General features: G+C 45.8%; 2 protein-coding genes across 3 annotated transcripts in view; one reads left to right on the top strand and one right to left on the bottom strand.

Annotated features, from left to right (window-relative positions):
* Nucleotides 1-21,223, top strand: part of LOC6896811 (extracellular serine/threonine protein CG31145) — an 82,399-nt gene that overhangs the window by 16,626 nt on the left and 44,550 nt on the right. For both annotated transcript variants that reach the window (XM_033377484.1, XM_003736219.3), the window contains exon 3: nt 2,750-2,795. The gene's annotated coding sequence lies outside the window, so the exon portion shown is untranslated. The remainder of the gene's footprint in view (nt 1-2,749; nt 2,796-21,223) is intronic.
* Nucleotides 6,522-7,963, bottom strand: LOC6896812 (G2/mitotic-specific cyclin-B-like). Its single transcript, XM_002136979.3, has 2 exons — nt 7,075-7,963; nt 6,522-7,007 (listed from the first exon to the last, which is right to left on the bottom strand). Exons 1-2 carry the CDS (start codon nt 7,828-7,830, stop codon nt 6,693-6,695), a joined length of 1,071 nt encoding a protein of 356 aa, XP_002137015.2. The 5' UTR covers nt 7,831-7,963; the 3' UTR covers nt 6,522-6,692.

Raw genomic sequence — 21,223 nt, 5'->3', positions numbered from 1 at the left:
TGAAACAATTTCTCGAATGTAATCAATTTGTTGTCGTTGTCGCTCGTCGCTCGTCGCCGGTTGTTTGTTTCTTGTTGCTTGTTGCTATAGCAATGTTGCGGATGTTAATGAAATTTAATTAAAGTGAAAACAAAGTCAACGCATAAAGAGATTACAATAAACTGCCGCTTGATGGAAAAACAACACGGCGAAAATAAGTGCAGAAAAAACCTGAGCAAAATTGCGGATAAAACAAATTGAAAAATTATTGATATTCACTTTAATTGGTGCATAACTCTCTTCTCTTCAAGTGCGGCATTTCATTTATTAATACATATTTCTTTATATTATTACTATTTTTATTATTGATGGACACATTTCGCTGTAATGTGGACCGTTTTTTTTGCCATCTGTTTTATCGTTAAATGCAAAACAATTCAGTTCAGTTCAGCATGTGGCATGGGGCATGGGGCAGGGGGCATGCGGCAGCGATAGATAAAGCCATTTGCATGGCAACTTTTTCGCTTTTGTTGCTCTTTGTTGGCACTTAAATATTTTAATTAATGAATTTGTTATCGCTTATCGTCATGGTGACAGCAATTGTTGTTGGGCTCTGTGCCCCCGCCCCCCTTCCGCCATTATTGACGGCCTTCTCTGCCACTTTGGGCCATCTAATTGTTGGTGTTACCCATGTGGCAGCCACCCTTTGTTGTGGCTGCGGTGTCTGTTGTGTGGCAATTGTCTGTCAAAAGATTGACAAGTCACGCGAATGGCAAGATGTGACAGAGCGACCCAGGGATATAGGTTAATACTTACTTTACTTTCTTGGGGCCGTCGCCCCGCCCTTAATGCGGGGCCCTGGCTAATGGGGAAGAGTGGCATGAGGTAGGGACAGGGACAAGGAACAGTTGACAAAGAACATCCACTGTATAGAGGAAGGGACAGGCTTCGGATTGCTGGAAGATTAGCCATCATTTAGGTAATGGATGCGGTAATGGATAGGGTAATGGCAAAAGTATGGGTCTACGTTTCTTCGCTATACGAAATTTCCCATAAGCGAATGGCACAATGAGACACCATTTGCCATGGGGCATTTCCATCCACTGTATGAGATTTGGATGGGTTTACTAAGCTCCGATTGGAGTCTGACTAAGAGTCATGCAACATATTCACATTACGACGAACTTTGGCCTGACTTGGGGAAACCTCTGTAAGCCTCCCCGGAGTGCAAGTGTCGCATGTCAGGGGGCAACAGCAACAGCCTCTGTGGTAATCCAGATATTAGCTGCGGTCTCCTAGGCCTTCTATTCATTATTTTTACAGCATTTTAATGACTTAATTAAACAATTAGCCGGGCGGCAGGCGGCGGGCGGCGGTCGGCTCCGCCAAGATGCCAACAATTAAAAGTTCATTAATGCGAGAGCTGCACGATGATGCCCGAGATGGGAGCTGCCTGGAGCTGGGGCAGGCGTTGCACACAAAGAGCCACGGTTGTTTTTGCCCCTTTGCCGCAAATGGCCTGGGGGCAACAAAGAATCTAATTGTATATCAAGTGCAAGTGCAATTGCACAAGTGGGTTAAGGGGTGGGAGGGGTGCGGCGGGTGGTCGGCGGTCGGCGGTCGGTGGTCTGCCGCATGCACCAGTGCGTCACACCTCCTCAAACATGGGGGTGCACGATACTTGTAAACTAATTCAATTAACGTCTAAGCAGCTTAGCATCATCAAGTGACCCAGTCTCTCTTGCCACATGCCCCCATTGCCCGATTTTGCTGCATTGCATTCCGCCCCACCCCACCGACGACGCTTTAACCCCTCTTAAGCCCCTGTCGAAAGAGTGACCCACAGCTGAATATTTGCTGAAATTTAATATTTCATCTGAATTACGAGTTTTGGGCCGCAAGCCACTCGCCCGCCACTCTGCGCCTCGCATCCCAATGGAAAACCGGTTCGAGCTACATGAAAATGGATCCAATAAGTGAGAAGATGACAGTCGCTATTCCGACTAGAGGATGCCTGGTGTTTGGAAGAGAACAGCTTCTTATTAATCTTCTGAGATTCGTTCAATCGTCATGATTATTTCTTTGCAATTGGCTGGAATATCATTGATCTTTCAATGTTTAATCCGAGCTTCAAATGTAAATGTTGAACTTTATTCGAGATCAGAGGCTGTCGCCGAGGCTCTAACAATCTACCAATCCAGTTCAATGAAATTTATTTTGATATTTCCTGCCTGCTCCTGCCGTTTGCTTACCATGAGTCGCGCGGCGTGCGGTAGAGCCCCTCGGTTGGTTGCTTGGATGCCATCTCTCTGCCTTTATGATTGGAATCATAGCACCATCAATTTGGAACCCAATAATCCTAAAATTGTGAATACCACAAGCTTCCCCAGATGATTCTCAGCCAGAATACACTTTTAGGAGATTGCTTTTCTTCTTTCTCCCACACACATCTTGACAAATAAATATTTTGTAATGTATCCCCTTCTGATTCACCAAACACCGGCTATACAAATTCCAAAGCCTAATCCCAAACATTCAGTCAAAGTCAGAGTCGAAGTCTCAGAGTCTCAGAGTCGACAGACGTCAAGTGCAATAAACTGGTTTTTGGCATTTCTCAAAGCCCCTCCGTAGGCGGAAGCACAAAACACATGACGAAACAGGCAAAAACAAATCGAAAAAAATCAAGAAAAAACTGGGTTAAGCAGTTAATTATATCGCACTTGACATTTGCATATTAATCAGGTTTACGATTTCCTCGCTCTCTTTGCAGACAATTCCCAGAGGATATTTGAACACCGTGGGGAGCAGACCTAAAGGTGAGTAATGCTGGGAATTCTTCGGGGATTTGCTGAAAATCTTATCAAAAAAGAGGGGTACACATTCGTTGAGCGAGCAGCTTCCTGTAGCTGTGACGACGATGATGATGATGATGCCAGTCCGGAGGAAACTCAGTCGTTTATTTGCACCAGCATTTTACACAACCAATGTTTAATCAACAACTAGCTGATAATCGTACCTGACGAACGTAGGTACGAGCCAAAGCCTCGTTATGGCCCGGTCATGTGGCCGGATTCGCTAATAAAAAAAGTAATTTGTTAGCACGGCCAATCGCCGGGGTCACACTTTCCAGCGTCATGTCAACTGCGGCTTTGGCATGTCACTGCCAAAATATATTTTATTTCTCGTTGAAAATCACAGAAAAAAAAAACCGAAAAAACGACAGGCATGTAAATAAGCCTTCCTCGCAGCCCGAAAAAAAGACGAAAATAAAACCACATTCGTTTTTCACATCTCAAATGCAAATATCAACAGCCGCATCGTATTGGTGGTTAAATATTTACCGAAATATAATAACAATAACCGACATTTGTGACTGTGTGGGTGTGTGTTGTGGTGTGAGTTCGGGAGGTCTCCGAGAGACTCAGAGGCAAACAAATTCCCAATGAAATGAGGAAAAAAACTCTGTGCAAATTGTGTGAATTAACAACAAAGTAGCCGAAAATTGGCCAGGTGAAGTGTGTGTTGGGTTTCGGGGCTAACAAATTGGTGTCGTTCTCTTTTTGAGATGGATTATGGGGAAGGTAAGGGTATAAGATGAGTTGTTTTCTTTTTTATAATACAAGATAAGAGGATTAAAGGATTTACCCAAAGTGGATGGGGAGGGGTGGGCTTTCATTTGACAAAAACAAATGCGGCAAAAGTGTATTTGCACAACAGATAGTCGTAGATACAGGAGATACTCTCCGAGCAAAGGTTGAGCGGAATGATCGTGGAAAATATGGAATAAACTTGTACTAACCAATGGAATATCCTTCCCTTATCCCATTTCTGGATATTCCTGAAAGACTTTCATACAAAATAACAAAATGCTGAACACCTTAATTCGGGGATTCGGTGGGGAATATCAATATCATATCAATCAAATATCGTACTCCCTTCTTCCACAGATTGAAGAATTACTACTTACAGAAATATCCCAAGAAAATTCATGGCAAAACATATTTAAAAGTGCGAAGAACTGTGCAACATTTAGTGGAGATTTTTCAAATATTGTACTGAAAAATCTGCAGAAATAAGGAGAAAAGAAATTGGTTTTTTAAGCACACATCTTTTTTCCTAGAATAAAATATATTTCACTAATAAATCCTCTACAAAGCCTGCCCTAAATTGTACAAATGTAGAGTATCTAAGGATGGCCTGGGCTGCGTTTTATTTTTCAAGACCGCCACCAAAAAGATGCGGTTCTGTGCCTCGAAATTATATGATATTTGATATATGTGATATAACGAAATTTGGTTTTCTTATTAGTGTCGGAATGAATCAGCAAAAATATGAAACCCTGAATTCATTCTGGCCTGTAACTGGCCCCCAAAGTTCAACCAGAAATATTCATTAACAAAGTTTGGCGTTTAATTTATGCACAAATTTATTTAGCACGTATGCTAAATATTTTGGCGGCTCGGCTCGCGCTGTCAATTGGTTAATATTTGCCTTTTAAATATATGAAATATATTGTACGATTGTACAATGTGTATGTGTGTGTGTGTGTGTGTGTGTGTGTGTGTTTCGTGACCAAACAAAAGCTGTCGTAAATTGGGTTAAATTTTGAAGGAATATCCTATGGGTGGTACGGGCACATGCCCCCAAAATGTATGTGGATCGTGCATAATCAATGACACATTTGTTTCAACAAGAGCCGCAAATAAACATCGTCTATGTTTGCCTGTTTGCAATAAGAGCCATTCCATCCATCCATCCATCCATCCAGCAGGAGGGCCAAGAGCCATGCTAATATTTGCCAATGGCTCAGGGGCTAACCGGATACTGGACGATGGACCCCCTCCCACTCCCACTCGCGCCCTCTCGCTCTCTCTGGATCATTGTTATCTAATCCATCGCCAACGACGCGTCGCGAAGCCACAATCTTGCAGATAAGGAGGCTATCTGACGGATAAATGCGTGGAAGTTCTTGTTTTGGGGAATCTATTTTTGTTTTGTCGGATGTGGAGGAAATTGTCACCGAAAAGATTGAAGAATGCAACACAGAATCAAAGAATCCAATAAATACATATTTAAATATAACCCTTTTATGAGTATCTGGTGATTCCATGATTCTATGGCTTCTGTGTGAGGCATTGATATACATGAACGTAGATCCCTAGTACTTTCAATCGACTTACGCTTTACACACTTTCTATAGATTGATCTTAAAGATTGAATGAATGCTCCTTGGGCTCCCTCTCAGTACGAATATTACCTTGGCTTTAGTTCTCTTTCCTTTAGATTGGATTAAATGCCATTCTGTGACTGTTTCCCGGAAACTTTGTACAACTTTCCCTTAATTAAATCCTTCAAAAGGGACTGAAAATAATGATGATGGAAAATACTGGGAATTCTTCCTGATTTTCCATTGCTTTTCCCAATTTCCTTGAATCATTTTAGGCTCTAATAAATACATCAATCATACGCACTGTTGCAACTTGACAAATTATCCATTCTAATCCCTTATTGAAAACAATCCATTGGTTGGCCAATAATTAAACCCACAAATGAGCAAACAAAAACACATCAAAAAACGCATAGAAACAATTCGAGTTAAATGCAGATACAATTAATTAAAGCTCATAAACAAACCGAAATAATCAGCAGCCCATACGCAAATATTTTATGTGCATACAGATCTGATATGTGGATTCCATTGCGTATACGCAATGCCAAATGCAGGCGGGCAGGGAGGCGGCTGCTGGGGGGGAGACATTTGATGCTGTAATTGTTGTTTGACCCAAATAACTGTGGGGAGGGAATACGTTGGGAATATGTCAAAAAGGAAGTTGCCAATTATGAGAGTGCCACCAATACAATGATGTTTTTGGCAACACTTGCCACGGGACGCCCCCCCACTGCCCACAGCTGATTTATGCACAGCTCAGCACACAGCCAGAATCTCTCATTATTGTTTGCGGATGCGTGTATCTGTGTGTGCTGCAGGCGTGTGTGTGTGTTTGCATTACAGGAATTTCGATTTTAATTCTCGTGAGGTGTTTACCGGTTTATTTAAATTTTCCTAAAAATACTCAAACATTCTCCACAATTGACATGCTCTTTGGCGCCTCTCGGCCCCCGCACTCTCACGCATTTTGTGGGCAGGTAAACATCTCTGCCACCCCTCGTGTGTGTGTGCGTGTGTGTGTGTGTGCGTGGCAAGAAACTTTTAGCGTTTGTCGAAAATTGAAAACGTGTGCGAGAAAACTAATTTGATGAGCAAATAACCAGAGCCGCACAACAAAAAAGGTTAAAACATGGGAAAAAAACCAAACTTTTATGTAAATATTTTCCAGCAAACGATTCTCCGAGTTTGATGGATATCCATGGATACTATGCTAGTCTCCAGTTGGCTTTTAGCCGGAGCTAAATTGGTAGCAATTTGTCGAGTTTTCCCTTAAGCAAAACTGCTTTGAGGGAAATCCTAGAAATACTTGAGTACTGCCCAAAAACTGCCTTCACAGATGTAATCGATTCGTAGTGAATGGATATTTGGATGTGATAAACATTGGACTGATATTATAATATATTTGTTCTTAAAGCATTGATCGAACGAACCAGTTCCAAATAAACCTAAACTCGATTACAAAATATTAGACAAGTAAAAAGGAAACGTAGCAACAATCAATAACGCTACAAATTTGAAATTAAAACTAAGAAAAAATCAAAACTTAAACATTTGGGGCGTCACAAAAGTAGTTCTTTTGGCCCACAATGGAGTTAATCAGGGGGCCGCTCAGCTCGGGCCTGATTGCGATCTCAAAGAACTGCCAGCATTGGTGTTTTTTGTGGATGGCCTGCAGCTGCGCCTGCGGTGCCTCGCGCGCCAGCTTGGCGATCTGCCGCGTGATGGGCCGCAGGTGGGCGGCCGTGTAGCGGGAGTAGTGGGCCAGAGTCGGTGTCCAGAGCTGGTCGTTGAAGCCAGTGCCGGCCCGGGGGTTGGCATTGAGCAAGTGCAGCGACAGGAACAGAGCAGCAGCAGCAACCTGAAAGCAGCACGAACGGCTCTGTGGCATGATACATGATGGAGATCGGTGTGTGCCGAGAACCCACCTCTGATGGCTTGCGGCTGGCCAAATCGTAGTCAACTGAAGCCAATTCCACAAAATACTTGGACATGATGTGGTGCTCATGGTGGGCCCCAGCGGCCTTTGTGTAGCGCCGCAGGAAATGAATCGGCAGCGGACGCGACAGATTGAAATCGATGGCCCGGAGGATCTGCAGCTCCATCGCGCGGATCTCACTGGCCGAGTAGGTTCCCTCGGTGATGAAGACAAAGTGTTTAATTTTTTGCCGGACCATCTCCTCGTATTTGGCGGCAATGAAGAGGGCCGTCACGCCCACCAGCTGCAGGTTGCTGCGCTCCGTGTTCTGGACCGCCTGCAGATAGCGATCGATGATGGCCACGGCCAGCTGGAAGGTTTCGGCCGCAAACTGGAACCCCCAATGCATCTCGTTGATCCAGTCGATCAGAATGGCCCGCATCTTGTGGTTGATTTCGCTATGGCCGGCCAGGTGGTTCTTGCGGATCGGCTGCTCGGCCTCCAGCCTGTACAGATAGTCGTAGATATCGTTGGCATACTCCGAGACGAGCACGAGGCTGCCCCCGTCCTTGGCGTCGATGTCCTTGATGCCGGCCAATAACATGGCGGGCCGAATGATTGTCGAGGGCTTCACGATGGCCCCGCAGTTCTGTAGAGCGCCCAGAACATCCCGTTTCGGGGCTGCCTCATTCGGGGGCACTGTCGGTTTCTTCAGCTGGACCCGGTCCATATTCTTCGAGGCGTCACCGTCAGCCCCGCGAAACATTTCGAATGGATTTTCCAAAAAATTTACAATTAACACACACGAAACGATGCTTGGGTTGTCCTTTTTCTAGGTCTCCGTAACGTCTACTTTTCTTTTGAATAATACTTGATAATATTTAAGTCGAAAGTGACTAAGTTTTTGAATAAAACCGAATAAACGAACGACTTTTGCAGGGTATCTGCTGCCGAATCTCAGCTCTTTCATTTTCTTATTTAAGTAATTATTAAATGAGATGTGATTTGCAAAGTTTTGCGTGCCTTGGCTTTGGTGTTTGTGCTGCAGTGATTTTTTGGGCTCCAATATGTTTTGGAGGGGGGGGGGACTCCTGCTGATTGCCCCAACCGTCGACTGTAGATTCTGTTTATGCAAATGTTACGTGGGAAATGCTGTGCCGAACCAAATTAAAAACCCCGCCAAATTATGCAAATGAACTTTTGTGCTCGACTGACCTTTGGGGCAGCAGCAGCAGCGGCAGCGGCGGCAGCAGCGGCATTAGAAACAGCAACGTAATTAAGCCATTTGCTTTGAGCCTCTCGACACTCGCAATTAGCAGCGAGTTTTCTTTTCTGGTCTACCTCCGTGTCCCCCGTGCCTGCCCCCCGGCCCCCCTGCCCCCGGGAAACGAATGAAAACGAAGGTGTCAACGTGTTGGGGGCCCTCCCCCCTCCCCTGTGGCGGGCAACAGCAAACAAAAAAAACATTAAAAAGCTTTGGAAATATGCAAATTTTTACGACTCGACATTGAAACGTGGCCATAATTGGGCCAAAAGTCAGAGGCAAAGTTTGTTTGGGGTTAGAGGCTTTGTCTAACGGCAGATTTTTGCCTCCCCCCCTGGAAAACCCTTCTGTTGCCATATAATTAGCTTCCGAATTTGGTTGCACTTCTTGTTGGCCAAAAGTTTTCTTGAGGGGGGAAATCCCTTTGTTGTCGTTTGGTTTAGAGCCAAAAAAGAAGTTGGTTTTTGTCAAACTGAATATTTGATTGGAAGATGTTTTTGCAGCGGGGGGAAATTGGAAGATGACAGGGGATTCTGGATGCTGGATTCTGGATATGTATTCCCTCTTGAAATCGATGGAGGGAGCTTTAATTCAACTGAAATCACTTCTTTTAGGTACGGCTCTTTCTGTTTGTAGTGTTTCTTCTGCTTTTGGGCCCCTCAATTATCTGTGAAATTGAGTACAAAATGTTCCACTTTGTTGCTGGGTCTCCGGACATGGGGCCCCAGCAATTTGCGTCTCGAGCACTTTACAAGTTGGGTTGTCAGGACACAAGTTACTTCGTGTTACGCAGGAGCCCCAGCCCCCCGCCCCCAACACCATAGACCACTTGTCTGTGTGGCTGTGTGTATACAACCTTTTAAATCTGTGCAGATACAAACACACACACACAATAAACTGTCATAAAGTAGCAATAATAATCCTTGAGCCTATGTCGAGAACGTTTTACTGAATTTTTATTGACTCGCAAGAGAAGGGGCAGTGCTGAGGCGCAAGGACATCCAGGCAGGCGGGGCGGACCGCTTCAGCTGTCAGGCGGACAATAAGAAGGGATGGGCTGGAGCAAACAATGGCTGGGAGGGGCCACAGCCAGAGCCAGGACAATGGCTTGGGGGCCCATAAAAAGTCGTCATCATAATTTCCCTCAGCTTGACACAAAAGTGCGCAGGGGGAAGGAAAAAGGAGCGGTGCCAGAGGTGTCTAAATCCGGCTGCTAAACGATGCCTTGGTCGGCGATGGTTAATTTCTCCTCCAAAAAGCACTCAAAGGATGCGGGAAACATGTGAAAAACGTATTGTGGAAGAGCGGCTTCAAATCCCGCCACAGTCAAAGCCAAAGCCAAAGCCAAAGAAACATCAGAGGCAACAGCCAGCGAGAGCGTTACAATAAATGGCCATAAATGGCCCGCTGTTTCATGCACATAATTCGCACATTTGGGCCCAGTTAATGGGCGGGGCAATCATTCGAGCAAAGCAACAGTAAAACCGCAAACTCGCGAGGCGGCCCACCATTTGCTCTGTCCCTCGAGGCGTATGCTTAATCATTAGTGCTGGCCTGCGGTTCGCTTCGGTTCGGTTTGGTTCGGTTTGGTTTGGTTCTCTTTTGTCATCATCGGGAGAGTGGACTTTCCAAGCGTTGATTTTTATTGTTGTCAAAATTATTTTTTAATTAAATTTTTACGACACGCGCACCCACAAAACCAACAACAACGACACTCCCTAGCCCCCCCGAACAAAAAAAATCCAGTGAGTGGCAATAGGAAACGGACACAAACTTGTATCTTGCGGCTGTCCCACGCGGAACTTCTGCTTGAATTTTGTGCACATTTTTTTGTATTTTTTTATTGTTTCGTGGGGCAGTTTTCAGCAGGACTCTCTGTCTGCTGCGGGCTGGTTTTGCGTGTTCTCTGCATTTCCCAGTAGACGGCCACAGAACACAAGTCTGGAAAAGTGCCGAAAGGGGAGTGCCGGCGGGCGAGTCCTGACACCCGGCTGTAAATACATCTCTGAACCCTTTTTTTTTGTTGTCTCGGAGTCGTTTCCAATTTGATTTTTTTGTGCTCCCTCAAAAGGTTTTCCTGCCAGCCATGTGGGCGTGTAAAATGCTCAAAAAGGACACACGCACAGTGCAGAGTGTCCTTGGAGTACTTTAGCTATGGAGTGTCTTCGGAAGCAATACAATTATTGAAAGGGTTCTTAGCAAAAGTGCAGAATGCCATAAAAAAGAGCCATAAAATGATGGAGAAATTAAAAAGGACTTTAGTTCTTTAGTTCTGTGTTCCATGATGGTTTTGTTGTGGAAATATCAGAGGAAATATCACGATGAATTATAATTCATAATTATGGTTTGTTTATATCTCATAATCGTACTCTCTCTCTCTATCTTAAGAGCATTACCCATTCGATCTATCCTCCCACAAGTGGTTTACGATTCGGTTTGTTTCTTGTTTTCTCTTTATGGAATTTCTGATAGTTTTTCAGAGCTGAAACGAGCTGGAACTGAATCGGTGCGAGCATTTCAGGGCCGTGCCTTTTATTGCTCGGTTTTTTTCTTTAGACGCTTTCCCGCTTTGGATCCAGAGTCTCTCTTCGAGTCCTGCCTTTTGTATCTGTTGGATATGTATATTCCGTTTGCCAGTTTCGGGTTACTTTGAGGTCACAATGTGTGTGACCTGTGTGCGACCTGTGTGTGTGTGTGTGTCTGTCTGCCTGTGTGTGTGTGTGTGTGTGGGAGGGCAGAATAGAAATAAATTCTGCAATAATGTTTGTCCACTCCATGACACACCCATTAGAGCGTTAGCATATATCCTCAATATCCTCAATATCCACTATCCTCCTCTATCCTCTCCTCTCTCTCTATCACTCTCTGTGTGCGTGTGTGTCTGGTCAGAGAAATTGAAGGAGCGCTTCTGAGGGTCCGTCCTTTGGCCGATTTTGGAGTCCACTCTCTGCCATGTCTTCGGCTCAATTCAATGGAAATAATCGAATTTTGTATACATTACATTGACATACAGAAAATTATGCAAATTGAAATTCAATTGATTGGAAAATGCGATGTTTTTGTGGCACTCCCCCGCCGCAGACCACGCCCACACGCCCCCTTGGGAGGGACAGCAACGCCTCCGACTAATGCCTTCCATATGTCTGCCCATTATGGCATATGAATTTGAATTTGAATTCGAATGGAGGAGCGGGCCTCCCTCCACACTCATGAATGCCTGAATATGTAAATTTTGACCAGGAATTACAGCAGCAAAGCGGCAAAAATCTGTTTGTAGGCTCTATTCATTATTCATGGGTGCGTCCGGCTCTGGCCCAACTACGGATACCGTCCCCGACATAACTATATAATGACCTGCGTTTAGTTAACTGAGGAACTGCGTTTCGACAGTCGACTGTCGACTGTCTCCTCTTCGTTTGGCAAATCGGTTTATGGACTTTCGGCTGGCGGCTTACGGCCTTATTAAATCATTTTAATGACTCAAATAAAGCGGGCATCGGGGTCCAAGAGGAATGGGTGGCCCGAAAAACCGCACTTGACAAACATTTCATTAATTTCTCCAACGCTCTCTCCTTTGAAGTTCAAATAAAGCTCGGGTCTAAGGGATGTGCCGCCGCCCCTGCGATAGATCGTTTATGCGTGGGACAAAAACGCGAACAGTGGATCAGATTTGTCGAAATAAAAAGTGGTTCCCGGTGTGTCTATAAATATTTGATTTAAGTAATAAAAAGGAAAAAAATGAATGAGCAATAAAATAGAAAATAAAACAATATATAATGAAAAAAAAACAGCGAAATTTTTATTGAACAACAATTGTACTTTTATTATATTTTTATATATATATATATATATTTAATTGAAAATTATACATAATTAAGATAAATATATCCAGAAAAAATATTCTATAAGTTTTTTTTTATGACCTCCAACCTTTTCCCTTTGTAATTTAAAGGCAATTGTTGAATGCTGCAGCCCAATACCAGCCCTGTATCCATTTCCATTCTTCGGCCCAGCAAAATTTGCATAAACAATCCCATGGCTGCGATTAGAAGTCACATCAGATATCGCATTAATTATCCGCATAAACCCTTGGCGAATCCTTTTGCTTTATCCCTTTTTTTCTACCGCTTGGCTTCAAAGGGATTAAGGCTGGTCGCCCGGATCCGGGGCCCGGGTGTAAGCCAAAATAATTAGTGGGCCACAGAGAGTGGGCGCACAGACCTAATGGTCAATGGAATCCTACACCAATCCTTCGCCAATCCTTCTGCAATCCTCCTCCTGGCCGGGCAAATACCAACCGAAAACCAGAACGGAGAAAGAATAAGAGGGAAATTTGTTGGGCAAATATTTGCGTGAGGGCGCACTCCTCCAACACTCCACTCCGATGATGTACCGGTGAACCATTAATTTCAATTAATTTGATTTATGCCGGAACCGAAACTGGAGGCCGCCGCCTCCAAATAGATTTTTCACTTGTTTTTCCCGACAGCCCTTTCATTAATTGTTTTGGCGTTTTGTGCGTGTAATTGGTGTGGTTAATTCTGCGGATCCTCCAGCCGCCTGCTGCGCGGCCCTCAAACGATGGATTTCCCATTTCCCATTGTTGAACAAATTAAGGCCAAACTATGCTATAATGCCAATCATTTGTTGTTCGTTTTGTGGAGATTTTCAGTCCCATTCGACGGGGGGGAGACGCCCCCAGAAGGGGGGGATCTCTTGAGAGGCAGCTGGGCGACAAGTCGATAATTTCCAGCCAAATGGCAAAAGCCAAGCAAACCGAAAGGAGGAAAACTCTCCAGAAGAGAGGAGAAACCAGACGTTGAGCAAAACGTTTGCCTAATTTTGCTACGCCTTTTGGTCGTGTGGCAATTACACTTTGCCTGCAACGGGGAGGGGGAGGAACGGGAGGGGGAATGGGAAAAACTACGGCTAAAACAAATCATTTGTTTGCACAACAAACAAAGCGCGACAAAGCGAACTTTTGAACTTTCTGCCGTACTGCAGGCAGGGGCTACTGGCCGTCGTGTTGCCTGTCTGGGGGGACGGCTGCAATTTTGTTGCAAGCATTAAAAGCATTACGTTTTGTGTTTGTTTTTGGCCGCTTGCACTACCACTACCACCTTCTGTGTCTGTGCCTTCGTGCAGCCCTGCCTCAGTGTCTCAGTGTCTCCGTGCCTCAGACAGCCTGACAGTCGGCGGGAAATAACAAATAAATTGACAGATGACCTGACAATTGATTTCGTTACGTCTTTCACTCAGTTTGTTGCAGGGGGAGACCACCACTCACGAGGGAAGGGAAACGTCTCCCGAAAGAAGGGAAGGAAAAGGGAAGGGAATGCAATTAAAATGCAGCACAGCTGGGAAATGTTATCAAAATGCAAATTGCATTTGTTACCCGCCCTGCCTGCCTCCCGGCCTGCCTGCAAAAAGTCAATAACTGCAAGAGAAGCAAACAAAAACCAAAAAACAAGCAGCAGTTAAATTTTGACAGAGAGCTGGTGAAGAAAATGGCCCCAAAAAACACTCTCCTCGACTCGTGGGGCGGTGTGTGTGTGTGGAGTGGTCAGCCCCTGGGGCAAGCTGTGGGTGGTGGCAACTCCATGGCGTGGTTTTCTATTTGTGTCGCTGGGTCCTTTCACCCAGCAACCCAGCAACCCTCCCCCCCCACCGCCGCCCCCACAAACAAATAACAATTTCAATTTCGCGAGTATCGAGTGCCGGTTGAAATTCAAATTTCTGTAACTACAGTTCTGCGGCGTCTCTGGTGGCGCCCGTCCTTTCGCGGTGGCCCCAAGGCAAGGCCGCCCAAAGGATCGATGGCTGTGCTTCTCCACACAGTGGCCCCCCACCCCCACCCCCCCTCTGGAGTGACGTGCCGCTCGGCGAAACTCTAACAATAATGACAGCAAATCAATATCATTGTCAAGGCCCCCCGAGGGCCCAGCCAGCGTGCAACAAAGTAAAAGTCTCCTTATCTCACACCTTACCCCCCACCCTCCCCCCCCATCACCCTTGGCGAGTGTGTGTGTGGGTGTGATTTTCATTCGTCGCATTCGGATGTCGTCGCTTGTGGGCCTAGTGTCTGTTTTTCATGGTTTTTCCCGTGGTTTTCTTTTACATTTTGTTGGCGTCGACAAACATAACGCGCACTTTTACGTTTACGCCCTTTGGTTATGCTGCCACGCCCACAGCACTCGCCCTCACGCCCATATTCATTTACTCAGCCATTCACCGAGCCTCCACCTGCACCTGCCCCGTGTCCCTGTCCCTGTCCAGGCCACTGCCCCTGCCCCTGCCCCCTGTCGAGTCGGTCAGTCATGCAATGCGATGCAACTGAAACTGCAGTGCACTTGAATTGCCGTTGCAACAGGGAACAAAAAATATGTACGTGGTTTGAGAGGGAAAACTAAAGGAGAAAAAAGCCCACAGCTTCGATGCACCCTGCAACTGACCATCCGATATGACCATCCATCCCATATGTGCCCCATGCCACTCATCCAGAGCCCCACACACACACACACAGATACATATGTGCACCCATTCATAGATGGGCTGCTATTCAGTCACGCATTCATGCGGCAGAAGATGCAATTGATTGCAGTTGCACTTGCAGTTGTTGCTTGCTTGTTTGTTTGTTTGTTTGTTTTCTTGTTGCTCCGTTGGTTGGCACCCCGGTTCCTGTTGCAGAGTGCTTGCCACATGGTTTGGCACATGGGTGCCACCCTCTGCGCCCTCTCTCAAGGAAAACTCCCTGGGAAAACCAAAGTTTCGTTGCATTATTGATTATGTTCTCTTATCGTTGGGCCATGGGGGGGACTCTTGTTGTTGGAAGTTTTCCGTGTGTTCCCCCCCTCCCATAGTCATCTGAGATACGAAGTTAAATCGGTGACACGAGATAACACGAAGATTTATGGATGATTGACGGTAGGAATTACAGTACTCGAACTACTGGGTGTACGTGCAGCTGGAAAGGGAGTTAAAAGTTCTCAGAATAGTGAAAGACAATAAATTATAAATATTTATCAAGGTAAGACTTTTGTCTGAAGAATGTTGCGAATGACGTTGATTCCCTGCTAAAATTTCCCCTTAGCGAAAGGCCACGAAAATAGAACTTTCGCCGCAAGCAATTCGGAATTTCTGAACAGAAAATCCCAAAAAGATATCGATATGGGGAGAGTGTGATAAGTGTTATCACTGATTAAAGCGATCCCAAGCGATAACCTTCTTTCCACTTTGGTCACCCAAAGAGGTCTCTATAGAGGTTTCATTATAGATAAGTATTCCTGGAATTAAACGATTCATCGGAGCAGCTTTCCTCACATCAAGTCCTATTATTCCTGCCTTCAATCATCCATAAATTGGATCTTTTCTGTTTTTTTCCTTTTCTTTTCTCTTCACTGATAGTTTAACCATTAAAACCTCCTTTTGTTTTTATTTTTTCCCCCATTTTGGGGATAATTAAGCGCTTCTCCCACGCTCATTTGCTGGGAGAGATCGTGTGCTCCCTGCAGCCTCTTATGCAATGCCTCAAAATTGTTTCTGATGCTGCGGCTGCGGCTGCGGCTGTTGCAGATTGTGCTGTTGTTGCCTCCAGCTTTGTCATGACTCTTGCTGCTGCATCTATGGCTGCTGCCTCTGCCTCTGATGATGCTGCTGCTGTTGGTGGCACACATTGTTGCCTGCTTTAAGTGGACACACTGTGTCGCTTGCACTTTTCTTTAACAACGTGGCATGGGGTTTTTCTCTGCATCTTTTCCTGTATTACTTTCTGTTTTGTTGCTGTTGTTTTCGGTTTTTTTATGACGCGCAGTCCCATTCATTGCGGGATGTCACATAATGCCCGGTGGAACGACAGCGACCCAGGGGGCAGGGGAGCGACATGCATGGCGCATGAAGCATGAGGCAAGAAGAAAATGCAACCGAAAACGCGACGCATGCCTTGGGGTAATGCGAGACTCAAAAGTGTGTCTCCGAAAGGTGCGGCAAGAGAGCCGCAGAGAAGAAGCATCGCTGCAGTGGCTGTTGCAGCAGCCACCGACGCATTGTTGCAACAGCCAAGCAAATTGACAAAAGCGAGAAAGAAGGACAGACAGAGATGTACATACTTATGTATGTGTGTGTGCTGCTGGTCTAAGTCAAACATGAAAGTGAAATTTTCACATGGTCGCTGCTGCCTCGCTGCTGCCTTCCACACAGCTTCCGGCTCTGTGCCCCTCATGGGGCATACCTTTTTTCGACGAGATGACAACATTCCAGCCAACATTCACTCTCCTTTAGCTTACACTGAGAGAAAAATAAGAAGGTGGCCAACAGCTAGGAAAATGTGAGTAACTTTAGGATTTTGCAAGGCTTGGGTCTGAAAGATCTTGTATCTTGTTAAGGGAGATACACTCCTAATAATGATGGTCGAAAGTGTGTCCCTGCAAGGGATTAGACTGATGGAAAGCTGTCTCTGCATCCTAGCTCGAATTTCCAATTAAAAAGATGAGGAATGGACCTGTGGAATCTCTGCTTAAAGAAGCTACCATCTCGATGAGATTGGGGTGTCTTTAAGGCTTTAGTTTTCCTCAGTGGCATCTGCCGACCATCTCCCACTCCCACTCTAGCCATCTGCATGGATTGGGAGCCAAGTGCAATGGCACAGTGGCATTGTCGTCGCCACGTCGCCTGGTCGCTCGTCACTCACTTTCCTTGTGGCCAAGCTGCAAGTTGCACGTGAAATAAGTGAAATGGCAGCCAGTGGCATTTCAGCAGTTGCCAGTCGTCGTCGGAGCTGCCAGAGAGTAGCAATTGCTTCTAATTGTTATGGCTCCCAGCAGTGGCAGCAGCGCCAGTGGCAGCAGCAGGGCCTGCCTCATCAGTGGCTGGCGGCTGGCATTTGCAGCTCCATTATGGCGGGAATTTAAAATATTTAACTTTTCTGCGGGGCAGCCGTTAAATGCGATAACCGCAGGCAGCGAGTGGATTGCCTGACAAGCGGCCGACTTGATTATGACAGAATGTACGCAACGCGGAAAAATATATGCATATACTCGTACTCGTCCTCGTATATATATATCTGTATAGTATATATCTTTAAACCGATTCACTCGCTCCATTCAGAGGTCTGCTGTGTTCTGCGTGCGGCATCATAAAAATAATGTAAATGTAAATTGCCATATTAACAGGATTCGAAGGGACAGCGAAGGACAGCGAAATGATTGCGATAAACGCAAATAAAGCATTGACAAACGGATCCGCAGGCGGACGGACGGACGGACGGACGGATCAGCCATGGCCGTGGGGCTGGGGCTGGGGCGGGGGCTGGGATATGTTAAGCCCTCCGCTGAGAGCAATTACGCCAAGAGCGAACCACAACGAGTCGCGTCCTGCCCATGACGATGGCCATGGCCAAAGTGTCCTTAAGCGGCGCCAGCTCCTGCCCGCTGGTTTTATTTCCATTTAATGCTGCATTTCCGCTTCCTCGTTGCGTATACGCACCGTGTCCTGTCGTGCTGTGTGTCGACCGCCTGTGTTTTAATAACTGCCGAAGGTGGGCCGACGGAGGCGTCTGTTGATCGCTGATGGCCTCCGGCCGACCGTCAGTTGGCCTGTCAATTACATTTTTAAATTTCTTGCCGTTAATTTTGATGCCTTGCGGCACACGTAACGCCGCACGACAGCCGCCCCGGCGTAGGCCTCCCCGAGCTGTGCTTTTAAGCAGATTACGGACACTTTTTCGGGCCGGGCTGGTTCTTTTTTCAACGCCCTCTGTGTCATTAAATGTATTTTTGTAAACGTCCTGGCGGCAGTCCATTGTTAAATTGTATTTTTATATTGCCACGAATCTCGATGGCCTCCTCCTCCTCCGCCCAAAAGCTGTCGCTGTCATTTCTCAGTAGCTGAATTCATTTTGTTTGCAATCAGCGAACGGGGAACGGGGAACGGGGGAGGCCATAACAAATGCTGAAATATATAAATTGGGCCCCCCCCCCAAAAAAAACGGGGCACAAGTCCAGTGTCCACTTTTTTATCAGGTGGCTTTTCCGCTTTTTCCCGCCTGACGCCCAACGACGGACAGTCGCCGGGGCCTGGGAGTTTTATTTACTTGCGAGAGCAATTTCTCTTCACTTCGTTTTGTTAATTTGATTTTTATCTGCTTTTTATTTACCTTCCACTTCGTGGCACTCTTTGCATTCCCTTGCCCCATCCAGTGGCAGCAGCAGCGGCGGCGGCATCTCATTTGCACGTGGCGCATACGCTTCGTTGACGGCTGCTTGAGTTTTATTTAGGGTCCCTCATTGGGTCCAGCTTATGCCGGACAAATGTGCAGCTCCTGGACAATGAATCCTTCCAGGCACTCCATCCTCCCTTCGGACAGGACAGGCCCTCCCTCCTCCGGGGCTAATCACGGGATAAAAGCCATAGCTTTTCACACCTTTAATCTCTGTTAATTGGATCCCCCTGCTAAAGAGAAACAACAACAAAAAAACTAGCTGGGGAAATATTCCGGCAATTATGCTCTGCATCCCTAATTGCTTCCTGGGCCCCACCCAGTGCGTCGTCCATACGCCCGCCCGCCCGGGGATCCTCAGCTTGTGATTTTTATAATAATGATACCGGATATTTAAGTAGATGCCCCAGAAGCAGCTGCCAGCAGCAGAAACTAACAAAGTCACAACAAGAACTACCATTGGCTCCATTGCTCTCTCTTCTCTGTGTCTGTGTGTGTGTGTGTGTGTGTGTGTGTGGGGCCAAAAAAAAGATAGAAATATACATAGAGAAGCGGAACAAAGGCAATGCCATGGATAGCAGCAGAAGGAAACAGACCCAACGGACGACAGCACAGTGGTAGGAAAAGGATGAAAATGGAAGGGAAAATATTTGCAGGATTCCCGGAATCCTCCATCATCCTCCAAAGTCTGTCAGAATCTCTGTGCGACACGGGTTCGGCCAAACTGGAATACCCTTTATTATACCCAAATCTACCCCGAATCTTAGGTCTGTCAGCGGCTTCAACCCACTCAATATTCCGTTCATGGCAGTGGTTCCCATTTCCATGATGACAAGCATTTATTTCGGGCGGGAAATAGTTTTCCCGCGAACCATTTTTGACAGAATTTTCCCCATTTTTGTTGTGGGTGATGATGTGGGTCTTCCTGTGGGTCCGTTCCGTGTGGCCCACTGTGCGGACGGAGCCAAGGCGAAAACTGCTGGCGGGCCACCGTAGGAAAAGTATCTTGGAAGTCATTTGTGCAGACTCTAATGATTTCCGCTAGTTTCCGTTTCATTGTCATTGTCCACGTCTCTCTCTGCCTTCCTCCCTCCCTCTCTCTCTCTCTATCCGTCCATCCATCCATCTCTGGGGTATGCACCAAGGGCACAACTTTGGCCCCTCCCCGTCTTCCCTCGCCCCCTCTCTGAGCTTCTTACTCTCGAATTAAGGTCTCTGCTTGTTGTTGAACATGCAACGACCTTTAAGCCTTCTGGGGCCCTGCCCCTGCCACAACAACACCAGGCTGCTATTATTGTTGCGTGTTTGTGCGTGTGCCCCCTTATTGTTTGCTTTGATAAAGAAATTATTGTAATCTGCCAGCGGAATGGGAGTTGTGCTCCGCTCTGCTCTGCTGTGCTGTGGCCTGGACTGTCCCTCTTTCGGAACATAATCAAATTGTATGGCTAATGGAAATGAAGCGGTTATGCACACACACATGCCCCGCAGGCCCCGAGGCTCCCTGGCGGCAATTGTTGTTAATGAAATTGTCTGACAAAATGCGTTTGACGCGGAGCCCGACGAGTGAGCCGCCTGCCAATGGAATTATATATAATTGCTTGTAATTTAACCAATTTACAGTTCATAAAACTGCATCAACCGAACACGAGAGCAGACAAAACGCTTCGCTTTCAAAATCGCAGCCTTGAGATGGAGTTTTGCCATAAAAAACCAACCCAAGGCTGCAGTTGATTCGATTATTCGGTGGCCATCACAGGTGTGAATTTCGTATCATTTAATTATCCTTTCTTTAATGGCAAACCAATCGAATCGCTGTAATTGTAGGTGTGCCAATTATATGGCTTTTCTATCATCTTTTGATTGAGTTCAACGACTGCTCAGGGGGTCTGTAATTTGCGACATTTTCTATTCCATCATCAGGGGGCTATTTATGTACTTCCTGGAATATTCATTTCAATTGTTAATTCTCTATATACAGAACTATGATTGATTTCTGTGCGCGGTAGGTCTACTCCACTGTAATCAGCGCAAATTGGTACCGGTGTAGGACCCATTTCGAAGGGCGGCGACCATGATCCATCGGAGGAGTCAATTACCCATCATTTGCATGTGATTTATTGCCTGAACGTCAGCTATTGATAAATGTTGGATTAATTTGATTGTAGCTGATGTTTAGATCAGATCTGAAACACGGCTTACGAGTGCTTTGATTTTTGGGTATTATTCTAGGAATTTAACATTCAGACCATTAGATTTGGGACCTAATAGATAACATTTAAGAGAGAGATGCTGAGATTTTGATGCACGATTTCTTGGATGAACTAATTAGGGTTTTAAGCTCGGATTATAATATATCCGCCACTAATTCCCTATTCTATTCCCTTCCTCTTATTAAATTACTAATGCTCACATACCTTTCTAATAATTGTATATGAATGCATGCTCTTCATTCTTTTAGTAAGTTAAGTTCCAACTTTCCTCGAATATAAGACTATCATCCATCATTCCTGCATTGGCTAACGCGTCGCGCGTCCTGCGGCAGCGCCCCTCGGTCTGTTGGGCAGAAGGCTCTGGCGCTGAACAGCCTTCTGCTGGTGTCGCATGGGCCCCTAATTATTATGATCTGATATATGGGCTGTTAAATCTATGGGATATTTTAGTTCATATTCACAAGGAAATAAC

This window comes from Drosophila pseudoobscura, chromosome 2, assembly GCF_009870125.1.
Source record: "Drosophila pseudoobscura strain MV-25-SWS-2005 chromosome 2, UCI_Dpse_MV25, whole genome shotgun sequence".
In the NCBI taxonomy this organism is placed as follows: domain Eukaryota; kingdom Metazoa; phylum Arthropoda; class Insecta; order Diptera; family Drosophilidae; genus Drosophila; species Drosophila pseudoobscura.
The sequence above is the reverse complement of the archived record's forward strand: the minus strand, read 5'-3'. Positions and strand labels throughout refer to the sequence as shown.

What these genes read in the sequence shown, in the direction of transcription:
- LOC6896812 (XM_002136979.3), bottom strand. Translation starts at nt 7,830, where the DNA reads ATGTTTCGCGGGGCTGACGGTGACGCCTCGAAGAATATGGACCGGGTC. An exon ending in CCAGCCGCAAGCCATCAGAG is followed by an intron (nt 7,008 to 7,074) that starts GTGGGTTCTCGG and finishes TGCTGCTTTCAG; the next exon opens with GTTGCTGCTGCTGCTCTGTT.